General features: G+C 41.0%; 1 protein-coding gene across 1 annotated transcript in view; it reads left to right on the forward strand.

Annotated features, from left to right (window-relative positions):
* plxna3 (plexin A3) overlaps positions 1-18438 on the forward strand; it is a 451726-nt gene that overhangs the window by 236512 nt on the left and 196776 nt on the right. Inside the window, exon 6 of the mRNA XM_060932405.1 lies at positions 16314-16437. Coding sequence (XP_060788388.1) covers positions 16314-16437 — 124 coding nt within the window. The remainder of the gene's footprint in view (positions 1-16313; positions 16438-18438) is intronic.

The following is an 18438-nucleotide window of genomic DNA, read 5'->3' on the forward strand; positions in this document are numbered from 1 at the left end:
TTTTCTTTCTACTTTAGCATCTGGAGACAATGATCCTGCCACTCTGTTAGAACAGCAACTTATCACAAATCACATTAATACTAGTTCACCAGAAAGAGGAGCGGAGTGTAATTGGGCGAAATCTCATTTTGCGAACGTGTCAAGAAGAGGGGGTTGATCTTTGAATGTGGATGAACGTACAGATGCGTCCTTACTGCTGGTTTCCTTTAATTAAAAACATTCCTTCCTCAGACATATGGATGTAATTAGAAGTAAACAAATCATTAAAGTGGTGTGCGTCGTGAGCAGAAAGCCGAAGTATCAACAACGCTTTGACTCACCGTGGAAAAAGCAGCCGTAGGGAATAAACAGGAGGATATCTGAGACGCGATGCCAGATCCACCTGCATTTCACCTTCTTATACGGCTCTTCAGTCATTTCTGTGCAATCAAGTGGGAGCACAGACACATTTTGTTGGGTATCTTGCACCTCGTCTGGTCCTTTGACTTTTTATTTTTTGCATTTGAACACCAGACTCAAATTAGGACATGATCCATTTTCTCCACCCACAATTCCGTAGCAATGTAAAAACCCGTGCTGATGGATGTAAATGGAGGATTACCATCATTGTACCATGTCCTATTTTCAATCCTAAAGACAAGTGTTATTGGCATTGCATCAGTATCAGCTGATCATTTTGTAAAAGCATAGCTGTCAGACAGTACTGTGCAAAAGTCTTGGCACCCCCTCTTCCCCCCCCATACAAACTTTGCTGTTGATTTCTATTTTATGACTTCTACATTATCGAGTCAGTACAAAAACATTTTAGAGTTCCAAACATTCGTTTTCCAGCACAAAATTAAATCTCATCTCATCTCATCATCTCTAGCCGCTTTATCCTGTTCTACAGGGTCGCAGGCAAGCTGGAGCCTATCCCAGCTGACTACGGGCGAAAGGCGGGGTACACCCTGGACAAGTCGCCAGGTCATCACAGGGCTGACACATAGACACAGACAACCATTCACACTCACGGTTAATTCAGAGTCACCAGTTAACCTAACCTGCATGTCTTTGGACTGTGGGGGAAACCGGAGCACCCGGAGGAAACCCACGCGGACAACGTGCAAACTCCGCACAGAAAGGCCTTTGCCGGCCACGGGGCTCGAACCCGGACCTTCTTGCTGTGAGGCGACAGCGCTAACCACTACACCACTGTGCCACCTAAGCAAAGGGTCGTTTCACCAAAATATTGACTTTTCGGTTAAATCGTGTCTCCTCCGTCCTTCAGTTCTTAATGTATTTCAGTTCTGATTGTTTTATTTGAAAGAACTAGATCTTCTGCACAAAACTTGGTCATTGTATTGTCAATTTTCTGCGAAAAAATTAGTAATTAGGTCAGCTTAACAAATCTTCTTCTGACTAGAATTGTATCTCCTCTCTCATTTATCATGCGAATCCAGTTCTGATTGATGTTTTGCGTAGATGTTCCCCCAGGGAACAAAATGTAGTCCTTTGTTGATTTTCCTGTTGTAAACAATTAGTCGTGGAGGTTGGTCCTCTCTCACATTGTCACATTTCAGTTCTGTGTGATGTTTTGGTCGTCATGGTTGTTTTGATGGCAGGCCAGATGAGCGACTACGTCCTTGACGTTCCGGTAAAATTTCAGATGACTTTGCAGTCAGTACCTTTAACATCTAAAACGTACCCAGGCTTTTATTTCCAAACCCACTGGCTGTATTAAATCATTGTAAGGCGTACGAGAGACGGCGCCGATCTCCAGCAACGACAGTGCGAGTGTGCTTGTGAAAGGTTTCTATAAAGTTCGGTACTAAGTGCGACACAGCTCATTCCCCACTCATAGTGACTGTGCTCCGACATCTTTTCATAGCAATGTCAGTGAACCTGGTCGTTTTGTCCTGCCATGTTAATACCATTCATCTTTCTTGAACAAGACAATTAAAAAAAAAAAATCGTCCAGTTGACAGATGTGGACATAATATGTTGCTGTTGGCTCTGAGGTGTTATATACTGCCGTATCCCGTCTCAAGCGCCATGTGAGTTTAAGTCAGGCGAAACTGCAGAGACGGAATCTTTCTGCAGAATGGATTAGATTAAAATAGAGATTGGCCGTAAGCCCTGCAAGTGAAACAGTAAATATATACAGTATTTGTTGATTCAGCACCTCCTGTCGCTGCAGTTCGACTCCCGTTTTGTGCTGCTTGCGTCAAGAGTTTGAAACAAACAAACAAACAAAAAAAAACCCAGCATACTTTCATACATATTCGAATTGAGAACCTGTTGACAAAGTGATTGATAATCCAAGTTTCAGGCGTATCAGTCACGTTTCGGAGCAGCTAACTGAAACCATAACGTTGCCCTGTGCTTTTATTCTGCATATGTTATGAATAGAGATGGGCAGATTAGCCTGCGGTGTCTCTGAGCGTATGCAGGGAGAAAAGGCAATTTGCAAGTCATCAGGAACCTCCGTTCAAACCAACACACACACATGCCGCATACGTCCTTTTCAGTTCATCTGCCTAGCAGAAACGTGCAACTTTTAACTCCAATTAACACGTCTGACAAATGTGCCGGCGTTATGAATGCTTTAATGTCCGGCTGCCGCTCGGCACATCTGCTCTGAGGGAAAAACCAGGCCGCTCTCTCTTCCACCCCAAGAAAGAAAAACACAACATGAAACATGGATGTGTATAGAGAGAGACGCCTGCACCGTCCTCGTCCTGGTTCATAAAGGTTATTGATAGCGTCCCTGGGTCACGCTGGAGGCTTTCGTATGGATGTGTTTTTATTCACTAACTAGTGTGGAAATCTATAAATTGCCCTTTCAGACAGGATACTTGGTAAGATTAAGATTCCCCATAAGAGTAAGAGGAAGAGGAAGTGAACCTTAATGTGTAACATAAGGTGCTCTTTGGACCATAAGGTTCTAGAGACTCATTAAGAGGAACTGCGCCCTGGGGAGCTCCTCTCAGAACTCTGTACTGTCCCGTCAAGGGCTTTTTTTCTGTTTGCATTTGCACCACCTGTAGGAACCAGTGTTGTAGTCGAGTCACTAAACCTCGAGTCCGAGTCCAGTCTCGAGTCCCCACTGTTCAAGTCCGAGTCATTCAAGAAAATTTCGAGTCGAGTCCACTATTGATCCGAGTCGAGTCCGACACAAACGGCACAGCTGTCACACACGTACATTCTCGAAAACGTACTGATAGCTTAAAGTTCGAGCTTCACAATTGAAGTTTGAGGTTGTCCCCGTCGTCTCCTCGATAGTTCTTTTTTTTTTTTTCAAGTCAAGTCAAGTCAACTTTATTGTCAAATATGCTATACATGCTCGACATAGGCGGCACGGTGGTGTAGTGGTTAGCACTGTCGCCTCACAGCAAGAAGGTCCTGGGTTCGAGCCCCGGGGCCGGCGAGGGCCTTTCTGTGTAGAGTTTGCATGTTCTCCCCGTGTCCGCGTGGGTTTCCTCCGGGTGCTCCGGTTTCCCCCACAGTCCAAAGACATGCAGGTTAGGTTAACTGGTGACTCTAAATTGACCGTAGGTGTGAATGTGAGTGTGAATGGTTGTCTGTGTCTATGTGTCAGCCCTGTGATGAGCTGGCGACTTGTCCAGGGTGTACCCCGCCTTTTGCCCGTAGTCAGCTGGGATAGGCTCCAGCTGGCCTGCGACCCTGTAGAAGGATAAAGCGGCTAGAGATAATGAGATGCTCGACATACAGCACAGATGAAATTTCAGTCCTCTCTGACCCACGGTGCAAACAGGCAATGCAATAAATAAAAATAGAATAAAAATAGAATAATTGAAAAAAAAAACCAACCAAACAATATAATCAATATAAACACTCTAGATAGGAACGAGACATAGACTAAACACTCAGACAAACAATATAAGCAGTATGAATAAACAGTATAAACACTAGATAAGAAGAACTAGACATAGACTAAACACTCAGACAATATAAACAGTGTAAACACTAGACAAGAACTAGACAAAGACTAAACACTCAAACAGACAATATAAACACTCTAGATATGAACTAGATGTAGACTACACACTCATACACTACCGTTCAAAAGTTTGGGGTCACTTTGAAATGTCCTTATTTTTGAAAGAAAAGCACTGTTCTTTTCAATGAAGATCACTTTAAAGTAATCAGAAATCCACTCTATACATTGCTAATGTGGTAAATGACTATTCTAGCTGGGGCGGCACGGTGGTGTAGTGGTTAGCGCTGTCGCCTCACAGCAAGAAGGTCCGGGTTCGAGCCCCGTGGCTGGCGAGGGCCTTTCTGTGTGGAGTTTGCATGTTCTCCCCGTGTCCGCATGGGTTCCTCCGGGTGCTCCGGTTTCCCCCACAGTCCAAAGACATGCAGGTTAGGTTAACTGGTGACTCTAAATTGACCGTAGGTGTGAATGTGAGTGTGAATGGTTGTCTGTGTCTATGTGTCAGCCCTGTGATGACCTGGCGACTTGTCCAGGGTGTACCCCGCCTTTCGCCCGTAGTCAGCTGGGATAGGCTCCAGCTTGCCTGCGACCCTGTAGAACAGGATAAAGCGGCTACAGATAATGAGATGAGATGAGACTATTCTAGCTGCAAATGTCTGGTTTTTGGTGCAATATCTCCATAGGTGTATAGAGGCCCATTTCCAGCAACTCTCACTCCAGTGTTCTAATGGTACAATGTGTTTGCTCATTGCCTCAGAAGGCTAATGGATGATTAGAAAACCCTTGTACAATCATGTTAGCACAGCTGAAAACAGTTGAGCTCTTTAGAGAAGCTATAAAACTGACCTTCCTTTGAGCACATTGAGTTTCTGGAGCATCACATTTGTGGGGTCGATTAAATGCTCAAAATGGCCAGAAAAATGTCTTGACTATATTTTCTATTCATTTTACAACTTATGGTGGTAAATAAAAGTGTGACTTCATTTAAAACACAAATTGTCTGGGTGACCCCAAACTTTTGAACGGTGATATATATATATATATATATATATATATATATACACACACACACACACACACACACACACATGAAACATTCTTCTATTATGTCGAAATACCTGAGACACCAGTAAGATGCTGTCCTCTTCTGCTCCTCGGACTTGCCTGATCCATCCTGATGCCCTACGTCTGGTTGGAGTCTCATTGCTCCTGTCAAGGACGGCTCCTTGTGGACAGTCAAAAGTCGCATGTGGAAGATGGCTCTGGACACTCACAGTAATGCATCTACCGTATGTCTGAGGACTATAGTTGACTTGCTAACTTTAGGACTGCAGTTGTCATGAACAGTTTTGCACTCAAGTCTCCATCAACAAAACAGACTTTATGTTAAAGGCAAGGCAAGGCAAGTTTATTTATATAGCACATTTCATACACAATGGCAGTTCAATGTGCTTTACAGAAGCAAAAACAAAAACAGTAAACAATAGAGAAATAAAATTACATAAAATAATTTTATTTTTAATCTAAAACAATTAATTAAAAGAATTAAAAGAAAATAATAAGAATTAAACAACAGTAGAACTAAAATAATAAAATGCCAAAAAGAAAAAAAAGGAGAAAAAGAAACCAGCGGAATAAAATAGAATAAAATTAAAGTAAATTTAAAACATGCAGAGAAAGTAAAGATTATAAAAAATGTAAAAATATTAATTATTTAACAGAAAGCATCTGAAAACAGCTTGGTCTTTAACCTAGATTTGAAGCTGCCAACAGCAGGAGCATTTTAAATGTCCTCTGGCAGTTGGTTCCATAGCTGTACTGCATAGTAGCTAAAAGCTGCTTCACCACATTTTGTTTTAACAACTGGTTTTAATAGTAAATTTTTCTGTTGCGATCTGGTAGATCTGATTGGGTTAGGCCGCTGCAACATATCAGAGAGGTAATTGGGCCCTGTACCATTTAGAGATTAATAAACCAGCATGATGTATAATGATTGTATAATGATTTTCCTGTTTTCACAGATATACTTTGTAGCTATATAAGACACAGTTATAGAAGCGAGCTATTTATAATCACGCTATCCGTTATCACTAAGATGAGGATGGGTTCCCTGTTGAGTCCGGTTCCTCTCAAGGTTTCTTCCTCATGGCGTCTGAGGGAGTTTTTCCTTGCCACCGTCGCCACAGGCTTGCTTATCAGGGATAAATTAGGGATAAAATTAACTCTAAAGTCTTTAATTTTCTGTAAAACTGCTTTGCGACAGTTGTTAAAAGCGCTATACAGATAAACTTGACTTGACATATGGAGCACATAGCAGTGCATTTTTTTTCCCCCACTGTACGAGAAGTCTGTATAAGCAAAGCGTACAATCCTAGGGGCGTTCTCTCCAGGCATTTTAGCGCCATGAACGTTAGTTTGTTCCTGAACATGACGTACAGTATGAACAGGTGAATGTGCATTGTCTTGCAGGAAATTGGTATAAAAATTAATGCGAATATAAATATCTTATACCAGATTATTCTGGCATGTTACCAAAAACGAAGAAAAAGTCAGAGTCCTCGTCTCCAGTTTACGAGTCCGAATGCAGTTAATGCACGAGTCCGAGTCATCAGTGCTCAAGTCCAAGTCAAGTCACGAGTCCTTAAAATTAGGGCAAGAGTCGGACTCGAGTACTACGAGCCTGGTAGGAACGCTGAAGTGATGCAAGCCGGCTGATGGTTGCTATACCGACGCCACTAGTTTGTTGAGTTTGTTATTTTCATATGAATGAAATCGACGTCTCGTCTACCGATGTTCTTGCGTTGCTGCGAAAACTGCAAACTAACCAACATTAGGATTTAAACTTATCCACTTTCATGTGTTGCGTTTCGGTCACACGTTTCTATAGAAACAGATCGTCCTAAACACATCGCGCTGTAGAACAGGGGAGACCAGGAAGTTCTCCAAGATGACAGGAAATCCTTTATTGTACATTATAAAGAGCAAGTTTGTGATGGACAATACTTAGTGACTGCTTCAAATATGTTCGCGTGGATTATTGTTTTATAGTTTAATTAAGATTTTTATGTTTCACTTGGACGGATCAAAATTGTGTCGTATTTTTCTCCGTCGCACACAGGCTGGACTTCAGTGTCATTTTTAACGCCAATGTTAAGAACTGTTGGCGAAAGTTTTACGCAGATTTTTTATGCCTTCGCCACCGTAAGGTGCAGGAGGCATTATGTTTTCGGGTTGTCCGTCTGTCCGTGCGTGCGTCCGTGCATTCGTCCGTCCCGAAACCTTGTGATCCGTCCGTCCGTCCGTGCATGCGTGCGTGCGTCCATCCCGAAACATTGTGAACGCGATATCTCAAAGGCTAATGAAAGGAATTTCACCAAACTCTCACCATCTGTGCGCTTTGGGACAAACATGAACTGATTAGATTTTGAGATCAAAAGGTCTAAGGTCAAGGTCACTGTGAGGTCAAATGTCTGTCCGAAAACCTTGTGAACACAATGTCTCCAAAGCAGATGAAAGTAATTTCACCAAACTTTCACCATTTGTGCATTTGGAGACAAAGATGAACTGATTAGATTTTGAGATCAAAAGGTCTAAGGTCAAGGTCACTGTGAGGTCAAATGTCTGTCCGAAAACCTTGTGAACACAATATCTCCAAAGCTAATACAAGTAATTTCACCAGGTCAAGATTACTGTGAGGTCAAATGTCCATCCCCAAATCACAACTTAATAAGGCGTGTAGTCTACCGGGTGGAGGCATCCCCATCAACACCGTTGGCATCAAGTTCTATCTAGTTAAAACTGGATGTTGCTGTTGCTGCATAATCCAGCTTGCATTGGCTCATGTGTTCGACCCATTGTCTGGACCAATCACCGTACACTTATGTCACTTATGGTTCCTCTTGTGCTGGGGGAGCACCTACTCTGAAGTCAGAGCTAAAAAAGGCCCTCAAAATATCATTCTAAGAACCACGATCCTTCTCATTTCCTGTTAAGCTGACACACAAAAAAGGGGGAACTTCCTCAATAGTCCTAAAACCTCACTCACAACCCGCCGTATGTGCTGCTACGGATGGTCTACGGTAAAAAAATTGGCAAAACCGTGCTTGAGACTTGCGCGACACTTGCATGTGTTCAGCGCCGTAGAAGGTCGCAGACTGCCCTTGGAGACTTTTGGTCCTGCACATGCAAATTCTACGGGTCTTGCGACAAATCAAGAACGCATACACTACGTACGGGACCCGTATTCCTTTTGTACACCCGAACCAAGTCAGCAACGCAGCTAGTAGGGGCTTTTTGCGATGACCGTAAGATGCATGAGTGATGCACGGTCATTGCACGAGTGACGTGCCTCAGAAATACTACACAAGTATTCCACACTTGCTATTTGTGCGGCGTGCAAGAAATAAGTGCATCTCACTTTCTACCCCTACGTGTGGTGCGCACACGACCTGCACGCAGCGCACGAGACACGAGGGGCAAGACTCTGGGTATATACTAGTGCATCTCAAAAAATTAGAATATTGTGAAAAAATTCAATATTTTCCATCAGTTATTTAAGAAAGTGAAAATGTTATATATTATAGACTCATTACACATAAACTAAAATGTTTCAAGCATTTTTCTATTTTAATTTTAATCAGTATGGCATACAGTACAAAAACATAAAAAAACCCATCTCAAAATATTAGAATATTTCATTTCGAGTTTGAGTAAAACAGTATGAACAGTGTATCTCTCGGTCTAGTTCAGTACACACAACCACAATCATGGGGAAGACTGCTGAATTGACTGTTGTCCAGAAGATGATCACTGATGCCCTCCACAAGAAGGGTAAGCCACAAAAGGTCATTGCTGAAAAGGGTGGCTGGAAAAGGCGCACAAGCAACAGGGATGGCTGCAGTCTTGAGAGGATTGTCAAGAAAAGTTGATTCAAGAACTTGGGAGAGCTTCACAAGGAGTGGACTGAGGCTGGTGTCAGTGTATCAAGACCCATCACGAACAGACATCTTCAAGAAAGGGGATACAACTTTCGCATTCCTAATATCAAGCTACTCCTGAGCCAGAGACAATGTCAGAAGTGTCTTATCTGGGCTAAGGAGAGAAAGAAATGGACTGTTGCTCAGTGGTCCAAAGTCCTCTTTTCAGATGAAAGTACATTTTGCATTTAATTTGGAAATCACGGTTCTAGAGTCTGGAGGAAGAGTGGAGAGGCACAGAATCCAAGGTGTTTGAAGCCCAGTGTGAAGTTTCCGCAGTCTGTGATGATTTGGGGTGCCATGTCATCTTGGTCCACTGTATTTTATCAAGTCCAAAGTCAACACAGCCATCTACCAGGAGATTTTAGAGCACTTCATGCTTCCATCTGCTGACGAGCTTTTTGGAGATGCTGATTTCCTTTTCCAGCAGGACTTGGCACCTACCCACAGTGCCAAAACTACTACCAAATGGTTTGCTGACCATGATATTACTGTGTTTGATTGGCCAGCCAACTTGCCTGACCTGAACCCCATAGAGAATCTATGGGCTATTGTCAAGAGGAAGATGAGAAACACCCGACCCAAAAACACAGATACGCTGAAGGCCACTATCAAAGCAACCTGGGCTTCAATAACACCTCAGCGGTGCCACAGACTGATCACCTCCATGCCACACCGCACTGATACAGTAATTCATGGTAAAGGCGCCCCAACCAAGTATTGAGTGTATAAATGAATATACTTTTCAGAAGTTGGACATTTCTGTATTGTAAATCCTTTTTTTGATTGATCTTGGGGAATATTCTAATAATTTGAGATACTGGATTTCTGATTTTCATGAGCTATAAGCCATAATCATCAAAATTAAAACAAAAAAGGCTTTAAATATTTCACTTTCCATGTAATGAATATAGAATATATGAAAGTTTACCTTTTTGAATTAAATTATGGAAAAAAGGAACTTTTTCATGGTATTCTAATTTTTTGAGATGCACTAGTATATATTGGGGAGGAACCAAGGAAACGATCGTGTAGCATGTAGCATTGTAGAAAGGAAGAAGACCACCTCATTTGCTGTTTTTATTTGAGTATATGTTTAGTTTACCATGCAAACGTCAAATAATAAAACATGAGTATAAGGGAATAACGCATTTTATTACATTGCAAAAAATCCCAACTAAATAGCCCAACAGTTTGAGCACTGAAACACACTTTGTCTCCGAGCTGCTGTCCTGCGCCTGCTCCTGCTGAGTGGTGGGACGGGGTGTCGGGATGTCTTTGTCCTCATCACTGAGCATGGCACAGTGGCCTGGCAGCGATGATGGGATTGCAATGTCCTCACTTCTGGGTATCGTTAGCTGAAACATACATGAAAATCAGCATATATAATATTAATTACATAAGCATATGACTCATTCTATAATTAGGGTATTTGTCAATTTCACTAACTATTAACTTCAGCCAATGATCTTTTGTACATTAGCACACATTTCTCTTTTATATAATACAAAAAGTCAACAAATTACATCATTTTACTCTGCAAAAATGCATATATAATACTGGAATTTGGTGTTTTTATGCTGTCCGATTTTCCAAATGTCAGGTTTGGTCTTCATATTTACATTTTAAAAAAAGGTTTTTGTTTAAAAATTTTTACAAATATTTATTCATGGTAATTATTATAATATGACAAAAGTGTTTAAAAGCCTAAAATGCTTTATATTATAAATTAAATGAAGAATTTTGTGTGCGTCCGAGAAACTTATGTCAACTGTGTTACCCACTGAAACCCCCCCCCCGTAAATCGGCAAATGGTTTGGTCCTAAGTCATGTGACCAACATCATGTGATGTCATATCCTCTTTGGTGGGAAATTTGAAGACTGTGTGGTAAGTTTTGAGTTCACCTCTTCAATATTTTCATCAATACTGTTGTATAGTCCTAGAGAGGGTTAATTGTCTGTCAACTGTGTTGTCAACATATTCATATAAACCTGATTTAGAAATTGTATTTACAAAGTATACAGCTAAAGATAATAAAAATATGAATTGATTAAGGTCTTGTAGTGAAAGCTCTGAGGTCTGCAGTGAGCACAACACTCTAAAAATGGCCGAAATGTCAACTGTGTTACCGTCAACTGTGTTACCCATCAGCTATGACACAGTTGAGGAGGAGTATGTTTTTGTCACTTAATCTTCATATAGAGATCTTGCAGTCACTTGACCGGAAAGTACACAACCGCCATCTTGTCGGTCAAAAACACCGCTGAATACTGCTGCACTCGTGTGTTATTTCAACCGACGGACTGCACGGCTCATTTTTCTAATGAACAGATAACTAGATATATGTCTAAAATAAACGATCTACAGATTTGTGACCCTTATGGCTTACCGGACGTAGTTTTCACGACCGGATTTTGAACTGTCAGCGGAATACCCGGACGTGTATAATTACCTCATTAACTTTCCCTCGCTGTTCAGTGGTGAAGCACTGCGTGCTTATAAATCTCTGGACAGTTATCTTTACAGAAATTCAGGATTTGCCAGCGACTCAGATGTGGCATCTTGTAAACAAGAATCCTCATTGGATGGGTAAGTCACTTAAGTATTGAGTATAGCACTGACCAGCCGATTATAGAATAGAATAAGGTAATTCCAGCTGTAATCCAAATCGTCCGTCTTGTTTACATGGATCTGGCGTTGGAGAGGTAGAGGCTTGGCAGTGGAGGTTTGAGTGGCTGTTTTCTGAGCTTAGTCAACAGGCCGGCTCTGCAGCCTCGCTTTTGCTTCCGCTCCCGACGCCGCCTCCTTCGCTTTGCTTCCGATAACAATCCACGGAGACCCCGCTGGTCTCGCTATCTCGTCCGGAATGGTTTTTTTTTTCCTCGTCCGGAATGTTGTGCATGCGATGGAAATCGCTACAAACCGTCATTTTCTGCTGGAAACCAATGTCCAGTAAGTCCATACGGTTGTAGTGGATATTGAAGTCCGGTACAGACGAACAACACGCAAAAATACACACAAAAAACATAAAAACCGTGCACAGGTAGGGAGAGCTTGTAGCCGCAGCCGTTGTAGTAGAATTGTATATAGTAGGGTTTTCCAGAAGAAAAGGTAGAATTAAAAGCAGAAGTAGAAGGTGGAATATGGCGTTTGACCGACAAGATGGCGTCTGTCACAATCTGGATCGGCTGTGACGTCACATGCAAGTGCTCCATTGACAGACAAACAAACAGAATGATTTAATATGTTCAATTTGTTAAATAAGCTACGTTTCTCTGAAATTGTGTCTAAATGTTGTTTTAACAGTTCACCTGAATTCATCAGCTTATTTGTAGTTAAATTTAAAACAATAAAAAGCTCTTTTTATCCTAAAAAGTGTCCCCTTGTTCTTCTGCCCTGTCAACTGTGTTACTCCCGTCAATTGTGTTACATTGCCTGTCAACTGTGTTGCAAGTGTTTTTTGTGCTATAAATCTCTTATGTGTTTGATGAACTGTAAAATAAAAGATTGGGGATTATCTCTGGATAGGGAAGTCTTGTATAAGGAGGGAGAACAACTCTAAATTCGACGTAACAAGGATTTATGTTGAAAAAAGTGTCATTCTGCATCACAGTGAACCATAAAATCCTATTGATGAAGCTCAAAATTCATATTTTCCATAACAGTTGTACAGATTAATTAAAAACATCTTGTTAACGGACTTAAGCACTTTCAAACAAATGTGGTTTCAAATGTGTAGTATTTTTATATATGTTTAAGCCCATGTTTACATTAGACCGTATCAGCGGATCATCAGATTAACGTTTTTAAAACGATTAGTGTGCACACAGCAACACCAATACACGATTCGCGTGCACACAGCAACACCAATACACGGATACGCTCGGCTCCGCAGGCATCCTGCGCTCCAAATCACTCCGCCCTGAACAGCGAGTGCCCTCTGGAGGGTGCGCACTCCGGCCCTGCGCAGCTCACAGAGCGCGCGAGTATAGCGCACGAGCAGTGATCCGGGACTGAGCCGCTGTGTGTGTGATCCCAGCGCATATCACTTACCACTTGCAAGTGGAAGGATGGCAAGCCTAAAGACAATCATAACTACACAATGGGCAGTATTTGCATCAGTATTTGCAGTATTTTCATACTTTTATACTCTTTAATGAAAGGTGATACAAGGCGGAAGTCCGCGCCGTTTTTCAGCAGTCGCGTCACATGACCAACGCCAGCGAATCAGGAAGGTGGATGTCACCGTGACGTTGTCCAATGACGACGCCAGCTAGAGCTCAGCACAGCGTATCTGCGTATTCTCAATGTTTACACAGCACCGGATCAGACACGATCTGGATTGAATACGTGGACCCTGGCGGATTCCCGTTTCCCGGCGTTTCCAGGCGGTTTAATGTAAACGGACAGTGCATCCGCGAAGAAAACGAGACAGATACGGTCTAATGTAAACTTGGCCTAAGATGACATAACATTTGTCCGTAACACGGTTGACAAAATAAACAATCAAATGTTCATTTTCATTAAAATATTTTAAAAGTAATTTAAGATTAAGCTTGGCAATTAATTTGTTTAGGAACTTGAGGGTATATACCATGGAAACATATAGGTTATTTATTGAAAAAGAATACTGATATTTTGAGATTTTGCTTTACGTGAAATGTACCCCTAATTATAGAATGACTCATATAGATACTGAAATGAATGTTTAAAGCATGTGTGAAAATCCCTCTGGCGGGGCGCTGTGCCTTCTGCCGGCTTGAAGGCATACTTCTCCCTGTCCGTGCAGGGCTCGCCGGTGCTGCTACCATCATCATCATCATCATCAAATTCTTCCTCTTCCTCCCCCTCTGCTGTTTCAGGCTGGATTACTTCACTTTTGCTCGCTTTCTAAACTTTAAACTGAAAATTTAAAAACATCTCATCTCATCTCATCTCATTATCTCTAGCCGCTTTATCCTGTTCTACAGGGTCGCAGGCAAGCTGGAGCCTATCCCAGCTGACTACGGGCGAAAGGCGGGGTACACCCTGGACAAGTCGCCAGGTCATCACAGGGCTGACACATAGACACAGACAACCATTCACACTCACATTCACACCTACGGTCAATTTAGAGTCACCAGTTAACCTAACCTGCATGTCTTTGGACTGTGGGGGAAACCGGAGCACCCGGAGGAAACCCACGCGGACACGGGGAGAACATGCAAACTCCACACAGAAAGGCCCTCGCCGGCCCCGGGGCTCGAACCCAGGACCTTCTTGCTGTGAGGCGACAGCGCTAACCACTACACCACCGTGCCGCCCCAATTTAAAAACATTTTCCCACAAAATATCCAGTGTTCTTCCGTCGAAAGACAGATGCAGAATGCTGCAGACACGCTAGTTTTATACCCACTCCTGGCTTGCATCACACGCAAGTTATGAGTGATTGTCATGTGCTAATCACATGCGTCACACACGCTTCACAAGCGCGGCCCGAACTCGGAGCGCAGGAAACTGGTAAAATGCAAGTCTCACACACTCCACACTCACCGAACATGCACTTTCCATGGGCTAACGGCGAAATTTTTCCCACGCCTCGAGGAAGTCAGGTGTGCAACCTGTACTTGACAAGTACTTTGCCCGTACTCCTCCCCCAAACTTTCCCCCGGGTTCACCGTGACCCTGCGGCACGGCTGCAAGCTACCAAACCCTGCGACCCGTGCGTGTCCAGAACACTTACGGCGGGTTGTGAGTGAGGCTTAAGAACTATGAAAAAGTTCCTCCAGTCTGAAAGCATCTGTTTTTAACATCACTATCCTGCTTATAACTGGAATCTGATCTAATTTGCTGCATCATGGCTTCAGATCACAAACAGCGCATGCTAACTTTCAGTTTGTCTGGGTTTTTTGTGAATGTTTTTATGTAACAGTTCTAAACATTCTTGCAACGCTGCTGCAATATTTTTCACAGTTTTTTTTTTTTTTTAAATGTTAAGACTAAGTTTTCCACAGTGGATCATTCTGAGGACATTGCGTGGCATTTACCAGTGTATTTTTTTTTTCTCCCGGCCTCCTTACATTAAAAGTACGCACAACATCCAATCAAAATCGCATGCACTCGAATAAAAGAAAATAAATAAAACTCGTCTTAAAAAAAATGACAAATTGAAATAAACTATAAGCTATAAAATGCTAAAATAAAACCAAACTAAAAGAAAATCCTGCACATTTAAATAATTGAAATAAATCAATTAATAAATTCACTAAATAAATAAAACTCGCATAAAAATGACAAATTAAATAAACTAAAAAAAAGGTAAATTGGAATTGATTAATTACGTGTCTGCCCAAAGACAAAATAAACTAAAAAGTGTGAAACAAAAATAAATAAATAAATAAAATAAAGTGAACTAATACAAATTTAAATAATAAACTAAACAAAATTTTGTAATTAATTAAAAGAAAATGAAAACATGGATATAATTAATTAAATGAGTGTCAAACATACAAGCAAAAATATATGGATTAAAACAAAATTAAATAAATGAAAATAAATTAAAAAAACATGTCAGTGATGAATGAAAAAAATGCAACAAATAATTAAATAAAAGAAACTTATACACATGAAAATAATTTAAATTAATTAATAAACAAGCGAGCAAATAAATACATTAATAAATAGACTTTATTAATAAGTTAAATAATTTCAATAAAAAATAAACTAAAATAAAACTCTGAAACTAAATATATATAGAGAGAGAGAGAGAGAGTGAGTGGCACGGTGGTGTAGTGGTTAGTGCTGTCGCCTCGCAGCAAGAAGATCCGGGTTCGAGCCCCGGGGCCGGCGAGGGCCTTTCTGTGCGGAGTTTGCATGTTCTCCCCGTGTCCGCATGGGTTTCCTCGGGGTGCTCCGGTTTCCCCCACAGTCCAAAGACATGCAGGTTAGGTTAACTGGTGACTCTAAATTGACCGTAGGTGTGAATGTGAGTGTGAATGGTTGTCTGTGTCTATGTGTCAGCCCTGTGATGACCTGGCGACTTGTCCAGGGTGTACCCCGCCTTTCGCCCGTAGTCAGCTGGGATAGGCTCCAGCTTGCCTGCGACCCTGTAGAACAGGATAAAGCGGCTACAGATAATGAGATGATATATATATAAACCTATAGCAGCAAGTCAAAACTAAAGCACAGACCTGCTCCCCTGCTGTATTCTACATTTCTGCGGCCTAATTCTGAAAAAAAGTGCTTTGTAGTCCCCAGTTAAACCAAATTTAGAAGCATTCAGGCTCTGTATGAACAAAACCCCACTTTCAATACACGCAAAGCCCTTAATTATAGTGTTACTGTATTGTATAAACATTCACATGTTTGATCTGAAGTCACGTGTTTTCTGCTCTAATCCACACTTTGCCTTTGTGCTCAGATGCTCCAGGAAGGAAGCGTGTCAGAAATGGGAGCTGCCGCAGCACTTCAGCACGGAGCTGAAACAGTGCGTCGACATCACCGTCACCCCCGCAAACATGTCCGTGACCTCGACCTCCACTCAGGTGATGAAACGTCCTTTACCATCAGTCAGCATCACCGATTCTGATCCCACAGCGCTCTTTATGGTGGAATTTATTTTTTCAGTTGCTGAAGAAAGGAATAAAACACGACAGAGCGTACCGATATAAAAATAAACACTGTGATGCAGCCGGATATGAAGCGTCGATTACTTCCCAATAACGGCGCGTCCTGAAGTGTTTTATTCCTTTTACACTGATAGACATACGTATATAACCAGAACAACATATGGAAATTTTTTTTTTTTTAAATCCATTTGCATTTTAGTTTATCCATTTCGAGTACCAGTTAAAAGTTTGGACACACCTTCAAATTATTTATTTATATTCAGGAAAAGTCACTTCATGTCTTACATTGTCGTTTCTCTTTATTTAGTTGAGCGGTTCTTGAAATATTTTACGGTTATTCCATGAAATCAAGTCGTACATGAGCTGATAGCTGACGAGGCGCGTAGCACCGAGTCTGCTCTAATCCATGTACGATGAGATTGAGTGGAATAACTGTTTTATTCTGTCCACATTCACTGGATTGCAAATTCAGTAAATAAAAACTTTACACTGTAAAATATAATAAGTTGACTTTACTTAAAAAAAATATGCAAAGTCGTTGCCTCAAAAAAAGTCATTTATGTTGATTTAGATAAATTAGATTGGGTTAACTTATTTTTTGTGAGTTTGCAGTACTCAAATTAACTTAGATTAGTTTGATTACATTAACTTATTTATTTTGAGTTTGCAGTACTCACATAAACTTATATTAATTTGATTACATTAACTTATTTATTTTAAGTTTACAGTACAAGTTAATGTAATCAAAATTATATAAGATGAGTACTGCAAACTCACAATAAATAAGTTAATGTAATCAAATTAATATAAGTTTATGTGAGTACTGCAAACTCAAAATAAATAAGTTAATGTAATCAAACTAATCTAAGTTAATTTGAGTACTGCAAACTCACAAAAAATAAGTTAACCCAATCTAATTTATCTAAATCAACATAAATGACTTTTTTTGAGGCAACGACTTTGCATATTTTTTTTAAGTAAAGTCAACTTATTATATTTTACAGTGTATACAAAACGTCCAACAAAATCATTTCCACTTAGAATGTAAACAAACCAGCGAAATGACCGTAGCAATTTGTGAAAAATGCTATAATAATAATTCTTGAAAAGTAAAAAAAAGAGACATTCTTACCATCAAATAATTTCATTCCATGTTTTGTTGGGTTTTTTTATTTTTGTACTTTTTGGGGGTTTGTTTTCAAGTTGAGTTTTTATGTCGTCCACCATTTTCTTCTTCTTCTTTAGGGTTTTTTGGCGGTTGGCAAACCAACTTAAAGGTGCAATACCACCACCGACTGGGCTGGAGCGTGGAACAGGAGATACTGGGGGAAAAATATTTCCTTTTAGCCATTTCTGTTTCTTTTAAATACTTGATAACAAAGTGATATATCTGACTTGATGCGCTCCACCATTTTGTTTTTCTCTACTCACGGTATATGAGCTGATATACTAGTAGTAGAGTAGCCAATCAGAGCACACGATTGCTCATATCCAATGAATGTGGATGGAACAATCAAGTCAAGTCAAGTCAACTTTGTCAAATATGCTATACATGCTCGACATACAGCACAGATGAAATTTCAGTCCTCTCTTACCCCTTTTCCACCAAATCAGTTCCAGGGCTGGTTCGGGGCCGGTGCTGGTTCACAACTCGTTCAACTTGCGAGCCAGCTGAGAACCAGTTTGCTTTTCCATAGCTCGCGGTGCTAAGCAGAGACACGTCATTACGTCGCTGTATACGTCAGTTACATCGTTGTATACGTCAGTTACGTCGCTACGTTTGCATAAACCTTGCCGCGAATATCGAAGCAAAAACAACACGGAAGAAGCAGCAGCAGCAACAACAATAATAATAATAATAATAATAATGGATGACTTCGCGTTTGTACAGCTGCTGCTTCTCGTCGCTTAAAAATG

This window comes from Neoarius graeffei, chromosome 10 (genome assembly GCF_027579695.1).
Source record: "Neoarius graeffei isolate fNeoGra1 chromosome 10, fNeoGra1.pri, whole genome shotgun sequence".
Classification (NCBI taxonomy): domain Eukaryota; kingdom Metazoa; phylum Chordata; class Actinopteri; order Siluriformes; family Ariidae; genus Neoarius; species Neoarius graeffei.